We start from the raw sequence: 24,393 nt of genomic DNA, 5'->3' as shown, positions 1-24,393 counted from the left end.
CATAACAGCTGGAACCTGCTACGAGAGTTAAAATACAGGGCCCGTTTTGAAGTTGCTCTCATATATCCCAAGTGTTATCTGGCTTAAGCTTTGGGTTTTGTTAAACTGGAGCCTTGCAAGTATCGGGTAAACTGAATCGGTCTATTGTGTATACGTCTAGTGGTACATTGAATACTCCTTTTGAAAGACATTTGATGTAATATATATATTTTTAAATTCTACTATAAAGTTACAGTATTAAAAAAAAAAACTAGAATTTAGACAACTTTCTTTTATGAAGGTCATGCAATTAACGAACCCCCTCCTTGGGTTACTGTAAGTATCTAGTTGTCGCAGTTTTGTTCATTATATTAATATTTCCCCCCTATTTTATGTCAGTTGTACTGCTCGTGCCATTAAATAACTTATTCGTTCAGAACCCCCAGAGGAAGTGTCATCCCTTCAAATTATCTCTTTTTCATCTGCACATCAGGGGGCACACGTTCCCATATGACCTACTACAAAGATATGTTCATCATGTGCGAGTCCAACTGTTATGATTTTAATTCTCAGATCTGAAGTGAGTTGCCTAATTACGTGAAACCGACATTTTATTTGATTAAGATGTGACCATGCTGCATTTCGTAACCCAAATTAATATGTGGCTCTACCAACTCGGTGCACTGACCCTTGAGTCACCAGGTAATCTCGAGAATTGTCAACATATTCTCACATCTCAAAGAGTCAAAGTGGTCCTCCTACTAAAATGAGCAATGGCTCATTCCTCTTGGTGGACAAGTGGCAGAAATTCCACATTCCTATGGAAGGGGCCAACTTTTCATTTGGATGACCACGGCTGACTTTCCCACGAAGTTTAACTCGTGGCATTGAATCTGCAGGGATGTCACCATAGGTTGTGGAGTCAAGGAGTAAAACAAAAACTCAACACATTCTTCAAAAACACTGCCTTGTAGTATATTTATAAGTCAACGTTTTGGGAAACAAAACAAACATGTCCCCGCTTTATTGTACTATGACGAATGGGCATTGCCCAAAATGTTGCTGATTATAAACGTTTACTTTTAAGGCCACGGCGTTATTGAGGAATGTTAATTGGGCTTGTGCACCGCTGCCAATTTAGCATCACCAAATAATGTAAAAGTTTTCTCACCAGGTCACCACCTTGCAAAGTTCAAACATTTTTACCATACATGCGTATGATGCCATTGTAACACTCGTCTTGTACAGCATTATACTCATAAAATATAAATAACTTTGTTAAAACTAAATAAACGTATGACTGCACTAGGATTGCTGTGAAAATGTTTTTTTTATTAGCCTGCAGCATTATCAGCTCGAATTATATACTCCAAAGTAATAACCCCATTAATTGGAATGCCGTGAATTTTTTCAATGATTACAGGCATAAAACAAAAAAAATGTTCAGTCTTATCTTAATTAAAATCTGCAAATGACCCTTTTCCTCTACTCCCACGAACTGGGAATTGGCAACATTTTTTGGATGATTATTTTAATAGTCAGCTGATCTATTCAACACTGTAGCGTATTCACCTGAGACCAATAAAATAATAATAATCACACAATCAATAGAGGCGGACTTAAACTCACACGCATCATTGCAAATGTAAAAAAATGGGCCTCAAATCAATATATTATCTTGCAGGGCAAAGCTACACAGCAATTTATCTGAATAAATCTAATATGTTGCAACAGAGAAGTTACACGGATATTATCAGTATTATTGTCTGGGCTGGGACACATGACAATTACATTTTTACGTAAAAAATAACACGTACATGTGACTCCATCTGGCAGACAGTCTTGAAATATTTAGCATTTCATTCAAAAGCACAAGCACACTGTCCTTAAGTATCTAAAATACTGGACGAAAGTACATGCATGCAGCTTAAATTGTGGATATTTAAACTCGAGTACTTGTCATGAAAACACATAAATATAAATATTTCCCAATTGGCATTATATACTCGATGGGTGAGTGCCATTAGCGATAATCTAAGGCCATCATGGCAAATGAGCAAGCAACGTGGCCAATGCAGCAACCCCACACATTGTCACAAAGGTCACCCGTATAACCTCAACAGACTGTAGGGGGCAAGTGCTGTAAGCGAGCACCTATGAAGTCCGGCACGGCACACGAGAGTGTGTGTGGCCTAAACAATGCCTGGTCGCCTTTGTCTCCCTTGTGGCGATGTTTACACGCCACACCTGGTATTCGTTTGAGGTTGAGTCAAAATAGGGGAGGCCCAGGACCGGTTCGGATAATAGTCACTTGTGTTGATCGTGAGTGGGAATCGAACACATGAGTTCAGAGTATATGCAACTAATGTCGAAGTAAACATTTTCAGCACGCACGGAAATGTAGAAAATGTTTCGTGATAATATTTATCTATCTAACATGTGTTTCCTTATCGTAGTCAATGTTTTTTTAGCGAAGGACATTTCACGGTAAGCCTCGCTGTGTCCCTGTTTGGAGTAAAGAGCCAGGAAGTGTAAAGCCATCAGCTATTAGGTCCTAAATTAAGGCACTGTGCCAGCTAGCGGCATTCAGCATTGTGAGTGCTTTACAGAGCGATCTTTTGATAATTGCGAAATGCCAAAACACCAGCATTGGAAAGTAACAAGTACTGAATGCAATGGCTGTAATCGAATTACAAAGGGCAAATAACAATAATATCCATAGATTACTCCATTTGAAGTGTGCAATCGGAGATGACTTAGCATTTAGAAGCTGATAACTTGCATAGTCGTTTTACTTTTTGCTCGAGATTGATGCCAGCGGCAACTAAAATGAGGAAATTAGTTAATCGGAAGCACGTGCGATTGCGAGAACAGCAGCACCTCGTGCACGTTGGCAAAGGCATGCAAGTAAATCTGATTGTTAATTTGGAAATAATAAGAAACAATGTTATTCCATCACACTACTTCTATACGTTCAAAGTATTCGTATTGAGAGAGAGCCTGGCTAACTTTTTTGTTTTAAGTTAATCTCCGAACCCTGTCCGTCGCGCAGCCGCGTCACCCAACACACCTGGTCGTGACCTCTCCAGACGCGGACGTCTTGAGGACGTTGGGGTTGCGAATCATCTTGTCGAGGATGCCGACGATCTGGCCGAACTTGGGCCGGTCGGAGCGCTCCTTCTGCCAGCAGTCGAGCATGAGCTGGTGGAGCGGCAGGGGGCAGTCCATGGGCGCCGGCAGCCGGTAGCCCTCCTCGATCGCCTTGATCACCTGGGGTGCACGGGGGGACATCGTCGGCAGCTCGGACGTCATCGCTAAAACCCCCCTCGCGTCAGCTCGATTTACGTTCGCGTGAAAAGTGCGCGGTGAAGAAGGAGAAGAAGCACGCCTGGAGGTACCACTGAGAGAGACAGGAAGTGGAGCACGTGCATGCCAGAACGCACGTAGGGTTAATGGCATCGTTTCAAACTGTTCGCAAGAGTATGTGGGCTTGGGGAGGACACGCCACGAGAAGGGATGATGGTGATAATTATGAATGGAGTGGTAGCCGGTAGTCCTCCTAGATCGCCTGGGGGCACGGGCACACGGGGACATCGTCAGCTCGAACGTCGTCGCTATACCCCTCGATAACTTCTCTGCAAGGCGTCAGGTCGATTTAGATATTTTCTTTAACACTTTTTCTGTTTACCAGGTAAGGCCCACTGAGCTTTATAGATTTTCTTCGGAAGTCACCTCGCCACAAATGATAGCGAAACGAAGTGGCTTATCATGTGGACATTTATAGCAACCAAATACTCTAAACGAGCGTTTTCAAAATGTGAAGGGAAGAACTGGAGGAGCTGAAGACAAAATCCACGCGGCAATGGGGAGAGCGAACGTGCAAACTCCAAATATACAGGCGTCAGGGTCGGGATGGAACCCACGGCCTCCTGCATACCAGGTGAGGTGATTAACATCTCGCCACCGTGGCGTATAAAAAGTGTACGTAAACAAGCATGCCTGGAATGATCACCAGAGAGACAGAATGTGGAACACGCGAATGCCAGAACGCACGGAGGTTCATGGCGTCATGTGTTACAGAATGTCACAACCCTTCCACCCAAAAGTAGAATATACCATGCGGCAAATGGAAACCTAAACATACCCACTTTGGTAAGAGAGAACAATGAATAGAGATAATTTGCCAATGCTTTCAACAGCCTTGCGCAGGTATCAAACCTAGATCGTTGCTCGAGTATGCCTGCCACAACATGAAAGTATCCAGCCGGGTGATATTGCGGTTCGAGCATCGATTGTGGTTATGGCACTTTGAGGATGTAGGTTCAAATCCAGCGTGGGAGATAGATCAGCGCCTCATTCCTCTTGTGTGTGTATAAACAAGCGTCACTTTGTTTGTTAGCCGTTCATGGCGGCTATCTTCTGGAAACGCTAGCCTCTGCCATTGGAACGTGCAATTTCCATAACTGGATAGGAGGCTTCATGACCGTCTGAGGTCACGTGATGCAATTATGTTGCACTCATTAATTGTCCTGATGTCGTATTGGCAGCCAATGATGTGCATCCAGCACGGGACTTGACCACCCAACAACTGGGAATGATGCCGGCGGTACGAGGTTGAGGTGGGAAGTTTTGACTTAAAAATGAGTGAATGCAGGAATTCATATTCTTCAGTTCTTTTTGGGAAAGTCACATAGATAGAAAAATAATAATAAAAAATTAAGTGAATAAAAAAAAAGTATTTTATTATTTATTATTGTATTCACTTTTTATACAAATAAAATATTTTATTATTTTTATTCACTTAATTTATTATTATTTTTCTATCTACGCGACTTTACCGAAAGAACCAAAGAATACGAGGTGGGAATGCTTAACGTCCCAGTATTTTATAGCAGCACCTCAGAGGAAGTTGTCGTGTGTGTGTGTGAGAATGCTTGACACTGTTGATAAACGGCGAGTGGAAAATACGGGGAAACTGAGGCAGGATACAGAGCAACAATGATCTTGGCTTGGGAAAGCAGCGATGAATGGTAAAAAATGACCACCTACAAATCCATCATCACTTTTTTTTCTTTTTGCTAGTCCTTCATTCATAACGTGAGCTTTTACGTGTCATTTTTTTATATTGTATTTGCGAATGTGCACGGACACAACGAGTTTGCTTTTGCTTCCATGAGCATGTTTGAGAATTTGTATAAACAAACAAACAAGAGACATTTCTTGCGCAGGTTTTTTTTGTTGATTCAAAGATTGGCATTCGCCATTGTCAAGAGCAAACTCGATAGCTGCCTTTTTGTTATTGGTGTATATTTTGTCTCCATGGCATTCACAACTTCGTTGGGGTGTGTGTGTGTGTTTGGAAGCGGTAGTGTAGCGATTAGTGCATTCCACTAGGGTTACCCAGTGACTTGGGAATCCCCTAGGTCGACGCAGCCTCAAATGCGTATCTGGTGCAGTGTGCCAACATCGCTACTAGGGAGACAAAGGTGGCCAGGCGTGGTGTTGGCCAACCCACCCCCTCGTGTGCCGTACAGGTGGTGCTCTCCAAGAGCACCTGCCCAAAAAGGTCTGTGAAGTCTATACGGGGTATCTTTGTCTTTGTCTTGTGCACGTGTGCTCATGTTGAAACATTGGTTAGCACACTGTGCTAAGATCACAGTGACCTCGCTGGGATTCCCAGCCATTCACATCAATAATACATGTTTTTTTTTAAAGCCTGTCCTGGATATCCCCTAGGTTAACTCGGCTCCATACGAGTATCTGGCACAATGCTGAACATCAGCAACTGAGGAGGAATACATTGACGAAGCACCACAGTGGGCCACGGGACGTGCCTTTACAATGTTAATTTTCAAACAGTTGTTAAATCCCCTACTGATGTACATTTTATATGTTGTACCAGGTCACACTTTCAGGAAGATTAGTATCGCAATATTTTGTTGTTAAATCCAAAGATGTCCTGACACTGAAGGGGCATATCAGTCTGTGTCGATTTCCAGATGGGATTTGAACTTAAACTCTTTCCATTGTGAGCCAAGGTGGTCCCCGCCACACTGCCACCAGGAGACATTGTGCATGTACGCATGCGATTAAATGCATAGAGAGAGACACACACGTGTGTGTGTGTCTCACATGTGTGTGCATGTATCTATAATTTTCCGTAGTGGACAGGTGAAGGTTGGTGAAGATATGTGTTTCTACGGAAGGCGATTACTAATTAGTTCAAAACTAATTTCGCAAGTTTGTGATGCTAAACGTTTGGCTGCAGATGATGATGAGCATATTTTTGTCATAACACAGCATGCTATAATATTCATTCGACAATTTTACCTCGCTTGTGCAAGCAACCTAACTGTGTTGTTAGTAGTAGCAATTAAGCTACAGCGAAGTATAAAACACCAGCCACAATGTACATTTCAGCTATGCGCAGCACAACCCCAAACTCCAACACAATAACACGAATGATAACTTTTTTGTTTAAATAAGCGAATAAAAAGGCAGCATGAAAATAACTTTGAAAGTTGTGGTATCCATGTATGGGCTAATCAGCACAAAAAAAGCCACATATTTCGTTTTATTTTCATCGTTAAAATATTTTTCCCACTGCCTGTTTTACCAGCTTCCATTCAAAGGAAACTCTCTTTCAACTCGCTTGTGTATATCCCCCACCCCCCAACTATGTTTGACAGCGACAGCACACCGTGTATAGGCTGCACGAGTGTCCTGTGAACCTTTCTTACTTCTCAAAGCACGGATGCTCTAGGCACAGGACAAAGAGAAGGGAGAGAGAGAACACTGTGGCTTAAAAAAAACAAGAATATGTACAGAGATTGCTCGAGCAACCAACGTGTGGAAAGAGTGGCCCAATGCGTGACTGACCAGCAACAATTACGGTTGGACTTTACAATCCCGTGCGGTGGTACATGTATAGTGTACGTGTCGAATGGGCGATGAGGAAGTACGTGACAAGTATTATTTTTGCCAGGGTAAGTAAACAATAGAAACATCACTTTAAGTTGTAGCTCCTCTTATCCGCATACCGATTATTATCCAAACAACTGCTGTTATTCAAGCATCTGAATGAATACATACAAAGAATATCAAAGAAAACTCAAAACATTCCTCCATAACACTATGGTCTGAAAATGAGAAAAAATATATATAATTGGGAACATATCAGGAAATGGCCCTTCTTCAGAGCACACACAACATATGTTTGCGTTTGGTTCTCCAGTCGAATTGTTTGCATAAACGTCTTCTCAAGTAACTGCTGATACATTTGGCGACAACATAGATCCTTATTCGCCTCCGTTTCTCAAATGTGTTCTATTTTGTTCCTTAGAGACACTGTAGCTATTCCATTCTTGTCAAAGGTTTTTTTTTTTAGTCATTCCTTCATGTGCGTTTTTTTTATTTCGGCCTTGGCTGTATCAATTTCTACCCAGTCAATGCATTTTAAAATTCCACAAAGGCTAAGCAAAATGGTACTTGATATTCACTCTTTTCAATTTACAGAATCTGATCTGATAGCACGTGTATTTAAGCAGTCACGAGTGCTTGTTTTCATTATCTCTCATGTATGTCATTGGGAAAGGTGAGGCAAGCATTTACGATCTTTAACAAAGGTCCGCGATGACGTCTCATATGTGTGATGCTGTGCATTCGTTAACCCCAGCAGGTTGTGTGCCATATTGCCTTTGAAGGACTCACTTCCAAACCTATGAACCCATACGGGTACATGGAATTTGATTTTGTAGGTCCTTACGGCATACAGCGGTTTCAATACGGGCAACGTTTTTTCGTCTATTTGTTTGTGTTTCTCCCTTGTGATGGGACTGCGTAGGACAAACGTTGACGAATGAGGTCTGAATTGGTCTGTAATAAGTTAGAGGCAGCACTGAAAAGTGTGTCGACAGCTGAGCACTTGGGTCAAGCTGGGCCGAAACGACTTTGCAGCTCAACTAACGCAGCAGACGTCGAGCATCGCTCGACAGTTTAAGTCTGCAGAATGCCACATCGCAACCTTGCTGTGCAAGGAGAGAAACAGGTAGACGTTAAAATGTGCAGTCGCCGCAAATGAATTATGTAAACTTTTCCATTAGATTACTTAACACGGTACACTCTTATTCTGCGCTCACAGATGGGTTCAGAAAGCACCTCCTGTGCACACACTCCCTCTCCATTGTGAACCTGACATTCGGGGTCTGCGCCATTCATAACGTGCTTTTGAATATTTGAATATTCACAAAAGCTCACAGCCTAATTAACACGGACAATGCCGAATGGCTGGCCCATTGTACTGCGTACTTAAATGGGGGTGAGGTGTTTTAAAATGGTAAGCTGTTATTAAGCTGTGAAAAGCGTCTGTGATTGGTTACGACCTCCAACCGAGGAACAATTACCCTTCGTACTCATTTTAGTCCGTCACAATTTACGTGGACTCAATTCGAGGGTCTCTCCTTGTCCGTTGTCGATACAATACGCAATAACACGTGGACAGGTCGACCACGGTCAGTTGATGGGCAGCTTGCCTGTGGTGGGGTAAAGTGTGGGTATGCCCTCCTCTTTCAAGACACCTGGGCATTGTGGAAGGGGAGGCCTATAGAGCCGTTCCCCATGGAGGGCTTTCTGCCAGCGGTGGTGTGAGCGTGCAATTGCTGGGCTGCACCTTTACCAATACCTTTTATCAAACAAATCACGAAAAACGTCTACACAAAAATATTCAGCATAAACTTTAAAATATTTTGTATTTATACTTTTATATATATGTACTGTACAGTGTATATATTTCTACCACGAAAGACTTCTCATGCTTAAGCTAGCACTAAGCACTACTCATCTCCACTGACAAGCCTCAGCCGTTGGTGGAAATTACATGTTATTATGGCAAGCGTCAGTTTTTTCGATTAGAACCATACTTGAATTCCCAAAGTGGTATTTATTTTAGCGACGCCAGAGGAATGATTGGTTGAGTCGTCGCCTGACTTAGGATTTAAACTCGTAACCTTCCCATTGCAGTACGGGCAGTCTTATCGCAGCACCACTTGGCCCGGTATATTTTTTTACGTACGGCACAATATTTATACATCTTACTGGGCCACGCCCTCAGCAATTGCCGAAGCCTCTATTATTATTGCGTCCTAAAGTAGACTATAGGATGATAGTTCTGTGATTCGTACTTACACGTGTATCGTAGCGATGGGAAATGATTTTGGGAAGGAGACAGAAAGCTCGTTCTTGTGAAATGCGATTTGAAAACGTGCTATGTTGGGAAGCATCTCATATCGCCCTCTCACATGGATTGTTTTTTCAAACATTACAGCCATCCGTGCCGTAATGAGTGGCGTTGTTGTGCACTGCATCTCAAGGGTGAGATTTTTGTTTTCATTCAATATCTACTCAAGGTCATTTCCAGTGGTGCATCAAAGCAAAGCAAGAGATTGCTGCTTTCATTTCTTTGCATCAATGAACCAGCTGTCACAGTCTGCTTATAATATATTTGTCCTCTTGAATTTTATACATATGCATGTACAGTATGTATACTTGTATGAACATATACAAATACAAAGATAGCCTGTGCAGCCTAAACAGATTGTTGAGGCAAGTGCTGTTAGCGAGCACCTATGAAGGCCGGCACGGCACACGAGGGGGCGAGTAGCTAGCATCACGCCCGGCCACCTTTGTCTTCCTCGTAGCAATATTTACACACTGCACCGGCTACTCATTTAAGGCTGTGTTGACCTAAGGGAGCCCCAGTGACCGGTTCAGATATTCATTGGTGATGTTGGCTGTGAGCAGGAATTTAACTATGGCTGCTCAGTTCGTAGCACAGTGCACTAACCACTATACTACCACACCCCACTGCACATATATACACACTCCCACAAGTACTCGCATATGCAATACGTGAATTATGAGCAGTCTGACACTGACATAATATAGGTTTGTGCATTGGGAGGATCCCGTGGCAGTACTTATCACGCTGTGTTACAATGCAACGTGTCACCATGTTTTACAATGCAACGTGTCACCATGTGTTACAATGCAACGTGTCACCATGCCCTAATGAGCACTGGGACAGTACCTATCTCTGTTGATGGGCCCTATGCCATTGGGTCAATTCTGCATTCGCTTTGTGGGGAAAATAATACAAATAATATTTCAATTTTTTTAATGTGCATTCCATTCGATGATCCCAATGCGCAATGCATGACAAGCAGGAAATAAAAACAGAACCAGGGCAACCGACCAAACTAAAGATGGAAGGCCACTTTCAAGAGATGGGTTTTCAAAGCGGACTTAAATGTATTTACCGACTCCGTTCCATAGCGTGGGTGCCACGCTAACAAAAGCCCGATCACGAAAAGCCCACAACCTAGACCTGGGAGTGCTGAGCAGTTTGAGATCAGAAGATGTTAAGGACCCTGATGGAATATATACATGTATTAGTTCCTTCGAGTTTAGTGGTGTGTGCCCTTTTAAAGCCTCGCAGGTTAATGTGGGATAGTATCTCCGAAGAATGATCTCTGCCAACTTCCCTAAAATGGTACTAATTTTATAGAATCTGCATAGATGATTGGCTGGATCACCTCCCCAAACCAGAATTTGAAGACGTAACATTCGATTTATGAATCGAGTGGCTCTGCCAATTTGTGCAAAATTAACTATTTAAGATCGGGTTTTGAAGTCAGATTGCTTGGTTTGCAGTGCTCCACTGCTCCCACACACACACACAGTGTCTCAAGCAGAGAGAAAAATGAAAACTTGGAGATACAGGCACTTCTTTCATGTGTCTCCACATAACAATACCATATGCTTTAGTCCATCAGACTTTTGCCTGTCCAGACTAATGTTATCCAGTGGTATTTGTTGAAGAAAGCAGACTCTGGACTGGTTTGGACCTTCTTGGCCACATCAGCAGAGTCGGGTTCATTAAACAAATGCTGCTGGTTCACCAGATTGTACATAACATAGTTTTTTTTGGTTAGATCGCGTAAATATAAATGTGTCGTTAAACCCGCTACCACCCAACACAGCCAATTAGTAGGGTTTGCCACATAAACAGAACATGCCAATTCGTTACTAGTACAGCACATCGGTGTGTTGGAGAGCAAATCCACATGTCCAATTTGAGTACATTATGGATGATATTGGTGTTAAACTCAGCAGATTGCATTGGCAAGAGCACTCCATCTACAAGAATGGGGGCTCTGTTCAATACAAAAAAGTGAAATTGGATTCAAACTCATAACAGCGGGGGGGGGGGGGGCTGCTAAACGCACGCGGCCAGATTTCACAACAGGTGGGTGTGCAACACAACGCATCCGACGTGCTTGTTCTGAATGACGTAAAATCAGGAGAGCGATGACTGCCAGGCAGGTGTCGGCGTTCGAACTCACGTCCTGGTTGCTCATGTCCCAGTAGGGCCGCTCGCCGTAGGACATCACCTCCCACATGACGATGCCGTAGCTCCACACGTCGCTCGCGGACGTGAACTTGCGGTAGGCGATCGCCTCCGGGGCCGTCCAGCGGATGGGGATTTTCCCTCCCTGCACGCAACGCAGCAGCACCGCGGGGCGTAAACAATCGTCAGCGATGCGATGGCGTTTTTTTTTTTACTTACCACCGCCACCCAGGAAAGCCTCACCAAGGCTCCCTTTGAAACTTGTTTCAAGCGCTGTCCGGAATTGCGATGATTGGTCAATTCCCACGAGTGTGTGTTTTTAATTTCATTTTTTTACCTACGTGACTTTACCGAAAGAACTAAGAGTAGGAGGAGACCAGAGTTAGCAGGCATCTTAAGTTGGGGGGGGGGGGGGGGGGTAACACTCAAATGCATTGCTGTTCTGGTATCTTCTGTCCACATCACAGCCAAAGTCTGTTACCAGAAAATCTCTCATCTAAGGACTGACCAAACTCAACCTTGCTGGGCTGTAAATTCTCCCGGGATTTCATGCATTCAGGGTGATTTGTACAAGGGCAACGCGAGAAAGTGGGGTGGGAGGGGGGGCGGCGTGACTGGACAGTGGTTCGCGCCCTGCGCCGTTCCCTCGGTCGATCGAGTTCAATTCCTGGCCACGGCCAACATCGGCAATGGGTGATACGTGAACTGCTCTCCTTCTCTCTCAACTCCCCCCTCTTCACTGAGCAGCGCTGACCAGCCTGAACTCTGATCAAACAGACTGCAAGATTGACGTGGTGTGAAGATGCCTTCCTCTAGCAGTGGAGTTGCAAACACCATCATGTAATCCACAAGAGGTTAGTTTTTTTTGGTTTGGGTTATATCGCGTAAATATAAATGTGTCGTTAAACCCGCCAACACCCAACACGGCCAAATATAAAAATTAGTAAAAACCTCTAGAATGAATAATAATGATCGCGAAAGCCGCCGTATATGTTTTACTGATCATACGCGTCTTGAAAGCTTGAGGCTCCACTTCGCAATGCCGGTGCTTTGCAAAAAAAAAAAAAATCTGAAGGCAGTTGATTAATTAAAATTGATCACTGCCCACGTTTTATCTTATTATAAGCGTTTCCATTCTGAGGCAGTGTCAATGGTTATCGTTGCGATGTCTTCCATTGTCAGTACAATCCCTGATGCTTCATTAAGTTCGTGAAATTTAATTGAACCCGAAAATGTTTTGCCCGCACAAAATATATATTTATAATTTTTTTCTCATTCTATTTACATGAAACGGTTACAACTACGCGACCACCGCTCGGAGTGATTTAAGTCAAGCGGGGTTCTTAAATGTCTAATTTAGCAAAGTACACGGGGCGTGCAAATTTGTAAAAAAAAAAAGTTTAGCGATTCGACCGATTTGGATTGACGCTCAAAAGGCACCCCTTATCACTGTGTTTAGACTCGTTAGGCATGCACCAGTGCCCCATGCTGCTACCAACGCTCTCCGTTGCGTGTTTGAATTATCCGTGACGGGGTCTCGCAGCAAATCAACCAGGTCCCGTGAATGTAATTTGCTGCACGAGTCTTTGAATTAAATGAGATGCACAGCACAGTCCACTAAGTGGGCCTTTCAATTTAAAAACGAAGTTATTAGCAGATGTAAATTACTGGCTGGCCACAGCATGCGAGGACTTGGCACGATTCATGACGTGCCAAACAATTATGACCTCTCTGATTTATTTGTGCATCAATGAATAAAGTTGGGGGACTGCTTTTTGTGTGTTCAGTTTGTTGTCCTTCCCTCGCACCTCCGATGAGCACGGTTGGCTACGTACGGTGTGAAAGAAGATCAACATTATTCATAGCCAACATACTGTGCGTATAAATATATATGTATAAATGTGGCTTTGATAAAAAAAAACAAAGCTGTTTTCTCTATAGTGATAAAAGTCGCGTAAGTGTGTTTTGATGCTGGGTAGAATTTTCACGAACGTTTTCTCTCTTTATCGATAATGCACGGCACATGCAAACCGCGTTGGTCCTAATTTGACAAGTATGCGTGGCACGTTGGGCGCCGCGTATTTTGTGTGGCATATGTTGTATATTAACATCAGCGACTAAACAATGACACATATTTGTACCCTGACCATATGCCCTGAAGGTGCTTTTTACCCAGATGCCCCATTAGGTTCATTTGTACTTTTGCCACTTGTGCCCTCTTCTTTGAATTGCATGAATTTGTAAAGCACGTGCTTTCAAGAAACCATATCCATAGCTATACAATGAGCTTTGGATTCAGAATATTATTTCCCGATACAGTCTGGCATGTATGTACGTTGAACTTGAACTTCTTTCACACCTAGCGTAGCCAACCGTGCTAATTGGCGGGGTAGCGGAAGGACAGGAAACTAGGGCATATGATGTAAGGCATACTTTAATTCATATACACAAAGATTATATTTAAAAAAATCACGGGACCGCATAGTTACCGAGTAAGCACGGTTGACCGCCGACAGCCACAGTTGTGTGGATGGTATCCCATGGTCTTCCTCCATATCAGAATCAGAAATTATCCTGGAGAAATGCTATGAGCTCTTCTTTCACAGATGTCCATGACATATGACACATGCCACGCATAAATCCATCAGGGCGATACATTGCCAATTTGCTCACCTTTCAATGAGAAAGGTGAGAGCTACAATTGTCCGCTAGGGTTTTGCTCGTCCCGTCGTCCCTTCTCGGTCAACAAACATGACGAGCATTTCGTGGGAATAACAAAATAAGAATCAACCGGTCCTATGCTACGCAGAGAGTGGTCCCTTCCATAGACATTTGAAAATTGCCTCTCATGGCTCAAGGTCACCGATGGAGATCGGTCCCACCCCATTGGCTGTTTGAGCAGGGAAAGGGGGGCGACATGACCCACGTGGTTTTTGTGTCGCGCCGGGACCCTCTTCCGGAACGGATACCCTGACGCAGCGCGCGGAGAGCGAGATACTTTGGGCCGCACGGCACGGCGGCTTTTGCCTATCGAACGCCGGCGGGGCTGCGACGCCGCTGCTCACCCGGGTGGTATACGCGGCCTCGGGGTCGTCCTCCAGCACCCGCGACAGCCCGAAGTCGGACACCTTGCACACCAAGTTGCTGTTGACCAGGATGTTGCGAGCGGCCAGGTCGCGGTGCACGTAGTTCATGTCGGACAGGTACTTCATGCCGGCCGCGATGCCGCGCAGCATCCCCACCAGCTGGATCACCGTGAACTGGCCGTCGTTCTTCTGCGTGCCCGGAAGATGTGGGTAGGGGGGGGGGGGGAAGGAGAGAACGCAGAGTAGTGTTGAGCTGCGGCGGTACGGGACCACTGTGCCAGGCGCAAACTCGTTTTGTGAAACATTTCGCAGACACAAAGTACTCGCCACAGATGATAGGCTCTCTGCCTATCTCGTTAAGGAGCACAAACCATCGTCACCCCAACTCCGGCCACCCTCGCAGCAGCTGCGGATTTTGGCTGGCCATCGAACTAAAGCGGCCACCGCGTTGCGCGCTTTCAGGTGCGATTCTGCGGCCGTCTGGAATGCTCTTCCTGCCGATAATAGGAATCCGCTGGAGCTGTGCACTTTTAAAGCTACATAGCAAACTCATTTCTTTAGAACTGCTTTTTGTGTTTAGTTTGTTGTCCTTCGCCTGCATCTCCGATTATCACGGTTGGCTACATACGGTGTGAAAGAAGTCCAACATACATACACCAAGTGGCTCATCATGGAAACATTTATAGCAGCTAAATACTCTAAATGCAAGTTTCTAAATTTGGAGGGATCAAACCGGAGGACCCGGAGAAAAATCCACACGATTGAGGGGAAAACATGCAAGCTTCAAATATACTGGTGTCAGGGTCGGGATCAAACCCCCGACCTCCTGCATACCAGGCGAGGAAGATCACATCACACCACCGTGGTACCCCTGAAATAAGTAAATAAACAAGCCATATAGTTCAAATCTCAAGTATATATTTTCCACGTCACGTGAAATTGCATTTGCTCCGACTTGGCAGAACAGACATGTGACTAACACAGTGCAGCGCTTGCTTCTTGCCAGACTTAGCGCATGTGCTCCAAGGTTAAGCTGCTAAATAATTGGATGCTACTGCACGAGGCCCATAGCCTTAGCCATGGTTCGGCTCAGGGTTGGCTCTGGTTCAAGTGAACTGGATCAAAGCCATGCTCATGCTTAATTGGAGCTGGCTCTAAGCATGGTCCCAGACATTCGCCGGATTTACGTCAACTGAGCCAAGCCACGGCTGAGCTTCCCATGCAAACTTGAGCGCAAGTGAGTGACTCAAGGCGAAGCTGAGCCATGTTAGAGGCCAAGCGAGAGCTGATCCATGACTTGGAATAGTGCCTTAAGTGATTGTGTATATATATGTGACTCCAACCAACTTCATGTGTCTTCTTGGTTCTTTCGGTAAAGTCACGTAGAAGGGAAATAATAATAAAAAAACATAATAAAATAATTCTCACGACGTTTCGGCCACAACGCAAGCAGCTGTCCTCAGGTGAAAACCTGTCTTCCCGACAGACCTGGTCTTCACCTGAGGATGGCTGCTTGCGTTGTGGCCAAAACGTCGTGAGAATAATTTTACTATGTTTTATTTTTATTATTTTATTATTTCCCTTCTACGTGACTTTACCGAAAGAACCAAGAAGATGAATCCCCGCAGTCACGAAAGCTTTAAATCGAAATTCAACTTCATGTGTACTACCGCATGTGTGCTGTGCTCTGTTCAAATGTGCTTCTGCGTTCCATTGGCACTTTGAAAGCTGCTCTAGACTTGAGTGAAGCATCAAGTATGAAGTGATAAATGATGATGATGATGATATGTGGCCACCGCATATGCTTCCTTACGTATAGGTTGATCGTATGAGAATAGGCGTGTAATTATGCATAGATTCATGGTTTAAAATATGTTATCGATAAGCAAATTAAATTGTGCATGTGAGAATCGATTTTTTTAATGAAAATTACATGATAAATATATGGCAATACTCCATTTATCCTATTAGAGGTAACTAAAATGTACAAACGAGACGGGAAACAATACGACTAATATTGAAAGAGAAAGGACATGAAACGAATTATTTAATCAATCAATTAGGCGATCCAAAATTGTACCAATTCATTGAATCTCTGTTGGAATGTATGTATGTTGACCTTCTTTCACACCGTACGTAGTCCACCGCATGCATCGGAGGTGCGGGGAACACAGCACCCATTCACTATCTTTCAATATCCTCTTATGCACAGTAATAATATGAAGGAACCACAGATAATTGAAACAAATGTAAATTTATCTTGTTTAAACAATTTTCCAATCCAAACCTCTAACTATAAACCCATCACATCATTGCCTGGCATTGTCACATTTAACCGCAGTACCAACGGCAAATAGTTTTACTTTGTCGCTCATGTCTGCTTAACATAATGCTTTGCATAATACCACAAAACAAATGAAACGCCAGGAGTAGCGTGATAATTTTCTCCTGGGCCTTGCATACACAGCCTTTTATTCCTGAGCTGCAGGTTAGAGATTTAGCTTAGCTACCTTCCCGTAATTAAATTTCATCCCGACACTCAGGGAATTACTTTTGAATGGATTACGCAACACTACGTGGTCATAGGCTGGCAATTGCTTTGTTAATTTTTCTTTTCAATGGGGGATAGTTTTGGTTCTTCTTGGCTGTTAAATAGCGTCCCAGTTTACCGCACTGCTGGGCACTTGATGTGCGTTTGTGTCTATACCTGCCCACGTGTGGAGAGAAAATTGTGGCAAAGTTGAGTGTGTGCTCTGCTAAGTTCCGCGTAAGCAGGGCTCTACTCCTGGCGATAATTCACAACCCACAGTGGCAATTGGAATCTGAACTTGCTGGCCTGTGGCCCTTCCCAAGATAAAAGTCAGCGTAGTGATGCATATCTGGTCAAATCCGAGGCAATGTCAATCGTCTCCGTGCTCAAATGAGCATTGTCGCGGCATTGATCTCCATCGGTGGCCTTGAGCCAGCAGTGAAATTCCACATTGCCAGGGTGGGGAACAGTCTGATCATCTGACCATTGCAACACTTTGAGACTTGATTTTGACTGCATACAAAAAATAACACGCGTGTTGGTTGCTCGCCCGTCATAAATGGGTTACACGTTGGTTCGTGCAACTTCCTCGGCATACTCAGTTTGATTCCTGGCCACGGCTCACAACAGAAACGTTTCTGCAATCTCCCAACCCCTCGCCTCCCCCCATATTCACCAAAGTATGGTCGGGAAATCCCCTCTAACTGAATTTGCATTGGAAGATCTTCATTCGCCGGTGGAGTGAAATAGGTTGTAATTTTGGCATGGGTACATGTATACATAAATACAACTGAGTTTATAAGCATTGTTTCAGGAGCAAACGATTGACTGTGAATGCAGTTTGCTTGCAGTTTAACGAACAGGTTTTGATTATGAACTAATCCATTGCAACAACCTATCCATTATGAGAACAGCGGCAGGTTAAGTCAATGTTACGTTGGTTTGGTAGATAATCAGTAGGTCTATTACACTGCGAGTAGCATAATTGGGCTGATGAGACAAGGGTGGAGTGCATTAGATATCGATGCTTCTCAGTCAATTCCCAGTGTTTCTAAACAGCAGTTTTTAGCAAGTACATTTACGGCGATGGAATGCGTTTGAAAAGTCTCCATTTGAATGAATGCTTCCCTGAAAGAAATTCCATTTCCCCTCTCATGCTTCACACTCGGCGTGGTGGACTGCAATGGTTTAAATGAGTATGAAATGAGAACAATTTACACAATAGATCATGGCCAATTGGAGTTATGCAGCCATATCTCACCACATCTGCTTTCCATCTGCGAGATATCTCAGTTGCTTGCAGTCAACACTTGACCTCCAAAGTTCGCTCTTAAAGTAGTCTGCTATTCGTGCTATGTCCCTCTGTTACCGACCTCTCGGCAACGCTGTCGGATGTGCATCTCAGTAACCTTCCCTCCATCTACATTGCTTGTCTTCTTGGTTCTTTCGGTAAAGTCACGTAGAATGGAAATAATAAAATAATAAAAATAAAACATAATAAAATAATTCTCAAAGTCTGAATGAGACTCTGTCTTCTCGACAGACCTGTTCTCCACCTGAGGACGGCTGCTTGCGTTGTGGCCGAAACGTCGTGAGAATTATTTTATTATGTTTATTTTTATTATTTTATTATTTCCCTTCTACGTGACTTTACCGAAAGAACCAAGAAGATTAATCCCTGCAGTCACGAAAGCTTTAAATCGATACATTGCTTGTCTGCCGGTCTTATGATCCCATCAAAAGTCCCCACGAGACTTGGGCTCATTAAATTTTTTCAAGCTTTACATTTTCACCGGCACTGTTTAAGCATTCTTAAGAAAAAACAATAAAAATGCAGCACCACCAGCACATAGGCTCCTAAGAAAAAATATTAAATAATTGAACAGCATTGTAAAGCGACAGACCTCTTTACGGCACAATTCCCTATGACACATGACTTCCTATTGGATTTTGTGCTCAGTAAACACGCATCACTATAAAGATGACATAGCACGGCACAGGGTGCTGTGTGCTCTGCATGTATCTGGTTGTAACACCAGAATCTCACACGTAACTCTCCCGGTGAAAGTGCAATGAAATGTGAACCTACAAACTGCTCTTTGCAAAGATGTAATTCTCTTATGAAACGATGATGGTGGTCATCATCAGAACCGCAGCGCACGGATAATAGCAGCAGCAGGAGGAGGAGGATATAAAAGTCCCTGCTGTGACCCGAACATTAGCGGAGATTTATCTACACCAAACGTCCGATGAGCCCCGTGGTTGTATAGAAACGTGTGCCTGTGTGTGTGCGTGTTGAGTCGTGTGTTGTGTGGCGAGCAGTTCCAGTGGTTAGCACATTGCGAGATCCTATTCCTACGCACCTCTCCGGTGCGTGTTCGGATTGCCGTTCGCTGCAGGAACTGAGAGATTCTGAACAATTCCTGAATGGTTCCTTTCTGGTTTTTGCCTGAATAAAACTAATGCGTGAGACATCGGGCTTGGGCAAGTTTCATAACACAACACGCTAACCAGTATGCAAACACTCTGTAAGGCACGGACAAAAAAATACACACTGATAATTTTTGAATTATAAAAGCCTGAAACAGTGCCAGCAATTTTGCTAATTGTTTATCGGTCCGCTTAAGTAATTGGTCTATGATCTTTACGTAGTTTGTCTTGCACGGAACATTTTTATTAGTGTAATTGATAATGAAGCTCATGAACAAACACGGCTCATTCCGGGACGTACAGCCATTATATGGCATGCACACACACGACAGAGCAATAAATCCCATTAATTCTGCTGTCATAGTCCGTGATCTCATTAATACCGGGTCACTAATACCCACCACGCAGTGCATTATATGCATGCGTCTCATGTAATCCGCTGGTCAGGCAAGTCCACTGACCACCCCAACTTTAAGGCCCGTGCCAGATAGTCCTAGCTCATTGAGACTCTTTGTTGGCGTTAACTCACAGCCGTGCGCACTTGCTCGTTTCAAACTATTGCGTTTATAAATACATGCGTGAATGAATGGGTGACTGAGTGCATTTCTGTGCCTAATTCTGATAGCGAACCAAAAAAAAATGTTCATTATCACATTGGAAAGTGCTGGCAGGTGTGGTGCCGTGTGGGTAAACTGACCTCGTTTGAACCAATATAATATTGGCAGATTAAATTTAAAGCAGGTTGGAGTGTTGTGCCTCTGCTTACACGTGCGGAGGTGGGGACTTGTCTATGTTGGTAACCATTAGCCGCAGATGTACAGTTCACAATTTCTACGGCAGAGACCAGTTTGTTCAAAAATACAGAAATGGGTGGAAAAAAATAAACCCACTGATGACTTCCATCAACGTAGTTCTGATTTAATCACCCTGAGAGTCAGAATCTGATTGCGATTTTAGATTTCAATTTTCAGATCGCACCATCCAGACAGAACTCCAATCAGTTTGTCTTAACCATTACTGATGTTTAACATAGTCATGTTCATGTAATCAACGCATTCATGAGTCATTTCAGCCATAGTTAACACTGGTGGCTGTGCTGTGGATGTACTTGTCCCTGTCATACACATGTGGAAGTTTCCACCATTTGCTCAGGACCAGCAATGGATTTGAACATTGTCCAGTGTTCACCTAAACTTTAAGTTGCTTTGATGTTTTTTTCTTTCTTTTGTAAAACATGCAAGTCTATAGTGAATTAATTATGTAGGGCATTTAATTAGCCACTGCTTGTAATATCGCAATAACCTTGCTTCCTGTAGTCAATATTTGTTTAATTGTGTCCCTCATAAGGAGCCATAGGACTCGTGACAATATCGATGTCTCAACGTAATTTTTAAAATGTTTCTTATGATTGATTGCCCAAACATAACAGTTAATTAGATTCATTAATCATCATTGCCAATGCATTTTTCCAAACTTAATCTCAAACTTTTCAATCACAACTCCTGGAAGTGTCCCGTTTATGGTAAACACCCTTTTAACTGTCACACTCTGGACGAGTAAGTCAATACTTACAAAGATTAATACATGAATATTCTGGCAATACTGCCTTTCGATGCAGATGTTCTAATTACTGTATTTTGAAGAAAAAAGCACTGAGAAATTCATATACTTTGCCGCATATGACCAAAAATGGCACTCCATCAACCTAAGTAGCGTTGAATAGTCATTAATTCAGACGGTTAGGCATTCCGTATAATTTAAATGTCCATTTGTCAAAATTTGACAGGCCTTTTTCAATGACCGTGATCAGGTCATGGTACAGTAATAAGTAATAACCTTCTCAGCCGCACACGCTTGGAGTAACGCATTTTTACGGGTGATTTGGTGTCAATGTATAGAGCGGGTTTGCCTGCCTTCTGCACCGTTTTAACACTCAGTGGTGACCTTCAAAAAAAAGGCCAAAACGAACTCTACCATGAATAATGTAGGTCTGTTGGGAGTTTTGTGTTGGTATACGAGTCTGTAAACTCTCACGCGTACGCGGCACTGTTTTCAGAAGTGTTCGACTCAAAATTGCAAATGTACAAGTTTCCAGGTCAAGTTTGTACCATCACCACTTCGTGGGGAAGTGATCATTGGGACATGGAGGCACTCTACATGTAACTGCATATGTGTATAACCATATATATATATGCGTGTGTAGGGAATGGTAATGTGGTATTTAGTACAATGTGTTGCAATGCATTCACATTCCTGGCCACACGCAATACCTGCGCAGTTGGGTATCTGAACATGGCACGTGTTTCACCCTCTGTCAAGTCGTCCAAAAATTATCTGTTAACATCAGCACTGGGGAGACAAAGGCAGCCGAGTGTGGTGCTGGTCCTGCGAGGCACTTGTGTACGTTGCCAGCTGTAATAGGTGCTTTCTAACAGTGTACACACCTAACAGTCTATGTGGTTGAACGTGATTAAGTGTGTCAAAGTGTTTCTCTGCTCCAAATGAGTAAGTGAATGACACTAATCGGCATTGACGACCCAATATCCATTGGTGGAAATTTCACATCCCCATGGCGGGGGACCAATCTATCCATAAGTCAACCATCGTTGACCTCCCAAAAAAAGTGGTAGTAGCTTTATCAGCGGGGGCATGATGCGTTGAGTTGAGCCCCATTTGCGAGGCAAATTTGACTCTGACCACTGTGCCAAAGATGGGCCGACTCCTGTGTATACGATTTACTACACTCACCATAAGCATGCAAGGGTGAGCTGCAATCATTACAACCGTCGCGATAATCATTGCAATCAGTGACCGAGTTGAATCGCGCGCAAAAAAAAAAAAACGCACAACGCGGGTTTCAATTTCACTTGCCCATTGTATGACTGGGCAGGCGCACGGACACCGCATCAACGGAAACGAGTTAATGAAAATAATGTGCTTACCCGTACGCAGATTAATTAGTAAAATCCCATGGGCGGGCTCCTTAAAAAAAATGTGCTCATTAGGGCCTCGCCACGTACGAGTGTCAGTCATTTCTGTGGTGCAAAGTAATGAGGTTGCTGGCTCGACTCACCCACTGGGGAAATGGTCCCGTGTACGTTGCAGGCAAACACACTTAGCGCTTCGGTATCGGGTGGGAATAGGGTGCACTGGGCACTATTAACCTCACCGCACCTCGCGCACACCGTGAATATTAGCTGGCCGAGACACCGCTGGGCACCTCGGTATCGAACGGAGGAGCCTTTACTGAGCCGAGATGCTCGTGCGCATTTGCAACGCCCTTCAGGTTTGCCCGCACTTTTATTTGACGTTTGTTTATCTCTGGCGCGGCTGGAGAAAGTCAAAGTGTATCTCTCTCTCTCTCCCTCTCCGTTCAAATGAGCCATTGTGGTTTGCCCCCACACTTAGACATCTGGCTTTGAGCCAGTGTTGCAAATTCCCACATTCCTACGGCAAAAGTCAGTATCTTTTTATTTTGTTTCGTGATTTGCGTACCTTTTCCTATACTTTGAACTCCTATGGTGTTTTTGTATTGTTCGTTGTTGTAACTTTATGACCCTCCCCTACTGGGCATCTGTGAAATAGAGCTTTATAGCTCATCGGGTTCCTCCTGCAGTATCAATATTCTCATTCTGCGTCTGCATTGCATGACCAATGTTGACTTCCCCCAAAACGGTACTTATTTTTATTGACCCTGGAAAGAGCCTGGGCTGCATTACCTCTTTTATTTAATTCAATAAGGCATCTGCAGGCATTGAATTTCAGTCTCTATAATAATACTCTCACATTTATTGAGCGTCATTAGACACTGTGTTATATTTGCCCTGCCAAATGGTGAGGGTTGCCACCACTGAGGTACAACAAAAACCAGGCCACGTCGTCGAAAGAAGAATATCTCAGAATAAGAAAAATTAGAAAATCCTGGGAATCCCAAGACAGGTGGCAAATGTACCACTGGCCTAGCTGGGTGTCTGTATTTCCTGTCGTGTAAATGTTGCATTGTACGTAGCTTCAGTTAAGAAGCAGCTTTGAGTATGCCTTGAGAAATAGTTCTGGATCTGAAAAGGGGTCAAAAGTCATTTTTCAGTCGTTAATTTCAAATTAATTCCTGTGCCCAGTACTAACAATGAATTCGTTTTTTGAGCAGGGACGACGGAGTGAATGAAGGCAATACCAACATGGTTTTTTCCCTATGAACAGTGAATCTGACTTGCCAATGATAGCAGTGGTGTAAAGTGGCCCTTGCTACTTACCCTTAAGAATAAATCCAAGGATCCATTCTCCATGAATTCAGTGATGATCATGACAGGTTTACCTTCAGAGGGGAAGAACACCAAATGCATTAATTCACAAAACCATTCAAAAAATAATAATTTCACTACATGGTAGCATTCACATATTATATCACTGCCGATATGCATCACCATATGTATCTATATATAAATAAAACCACAGATGACCACCATGTCAATCTTCTATGACCATGGTGACGCCACAGTATATGATTTATTTCCATCCTCGTTAAGTTGAAGAACTGATCAATATATAACAATAACAACAAACGTGACGACCGCCACTGCTACTCGGACTGTGCGGACTTTGCAATCGAAGCACCACTTCACGAGTATCGCTGATCACATAATGAATGCCTCAAGAGAAGGTGCCATCATGAATAGGCAGCTGCGAAATGTTTAATGTATTCCGACGGTTAGTAAGAAGTCTGCGCGCTTACACTTCAGGGGCAGAAAACGCACGGCAGTTAGGTTAGCGCACATCACGATTGGCTGGCAATCATATTGCTTCGGCAATCGCCGCATTCTAAATGCGCTTTGGCTGCGTGCAAAGGGTGGGGGTCTGAATTCTAATGGGCTAAGCGTTTGTCGGCCTTTGAGATTGCTTCCCTCCTGTCGGTGTGTACCGAGTCTTAGGCGGGGGGCATTCATCACACATTCTGCTCTCGTGTT

At 43.6% G+C, this 24,393-nt stretch overlaps 1 protein-coding gene across 2 annotated transcripts in view; it reads right to left on the bottom strand.

The window, feature by feature from the left end:
- Window positions 1-24,393, bottom strand: part of LOC144945028 (ephrin type-A receptor 4-like) — a 105,789-nt gene that overhangs the window by 6,301 nt on the left and 75,095 nt on the right. For both annotated transcript variants that reach the window (XM_078873200.1, XM_078873201.1), the window contains exons 12-15: window positions 23,683-23,744; window positions 14,449-14,658; window positions 11,379-11,528; window positions 3,050-3,249 (exon numbers count right to left, since the gene is read on the bottom strand). In XM_078873200.1, coding sequence (XP_078729326.1) covers window positions 3,050-3,249; window positions 11,379-11,528; window positions 14,449-14,658; window positions 23,683-23,744 — 622 coding nt within the window. The remainder of the gene's footprint in view (window positions 1-3,049; window positions 3,250-11,378; window positions 11,529-14,448; window positions 14,659-23,682; window positions 23,745-24,393) is intronic.

Source organism: Lampetra fluviatilis, chromosome 36, assembly GCF_964198595.1.
Source record: "Lampetra fluviatilis chromosome 36, kcLamFluv1.1, whole genome shotgun sequence".
Lineage (NCBI taxonomy): Eukaryota > Metazoa > Chordata > Hyperoartia > Petromyzontiformes > Petromyzontidae > Lampetra > Lampetra fluviatilis.
This window is presented reverse-complemented; position numbering and strand designations above follow the sequence as displayed.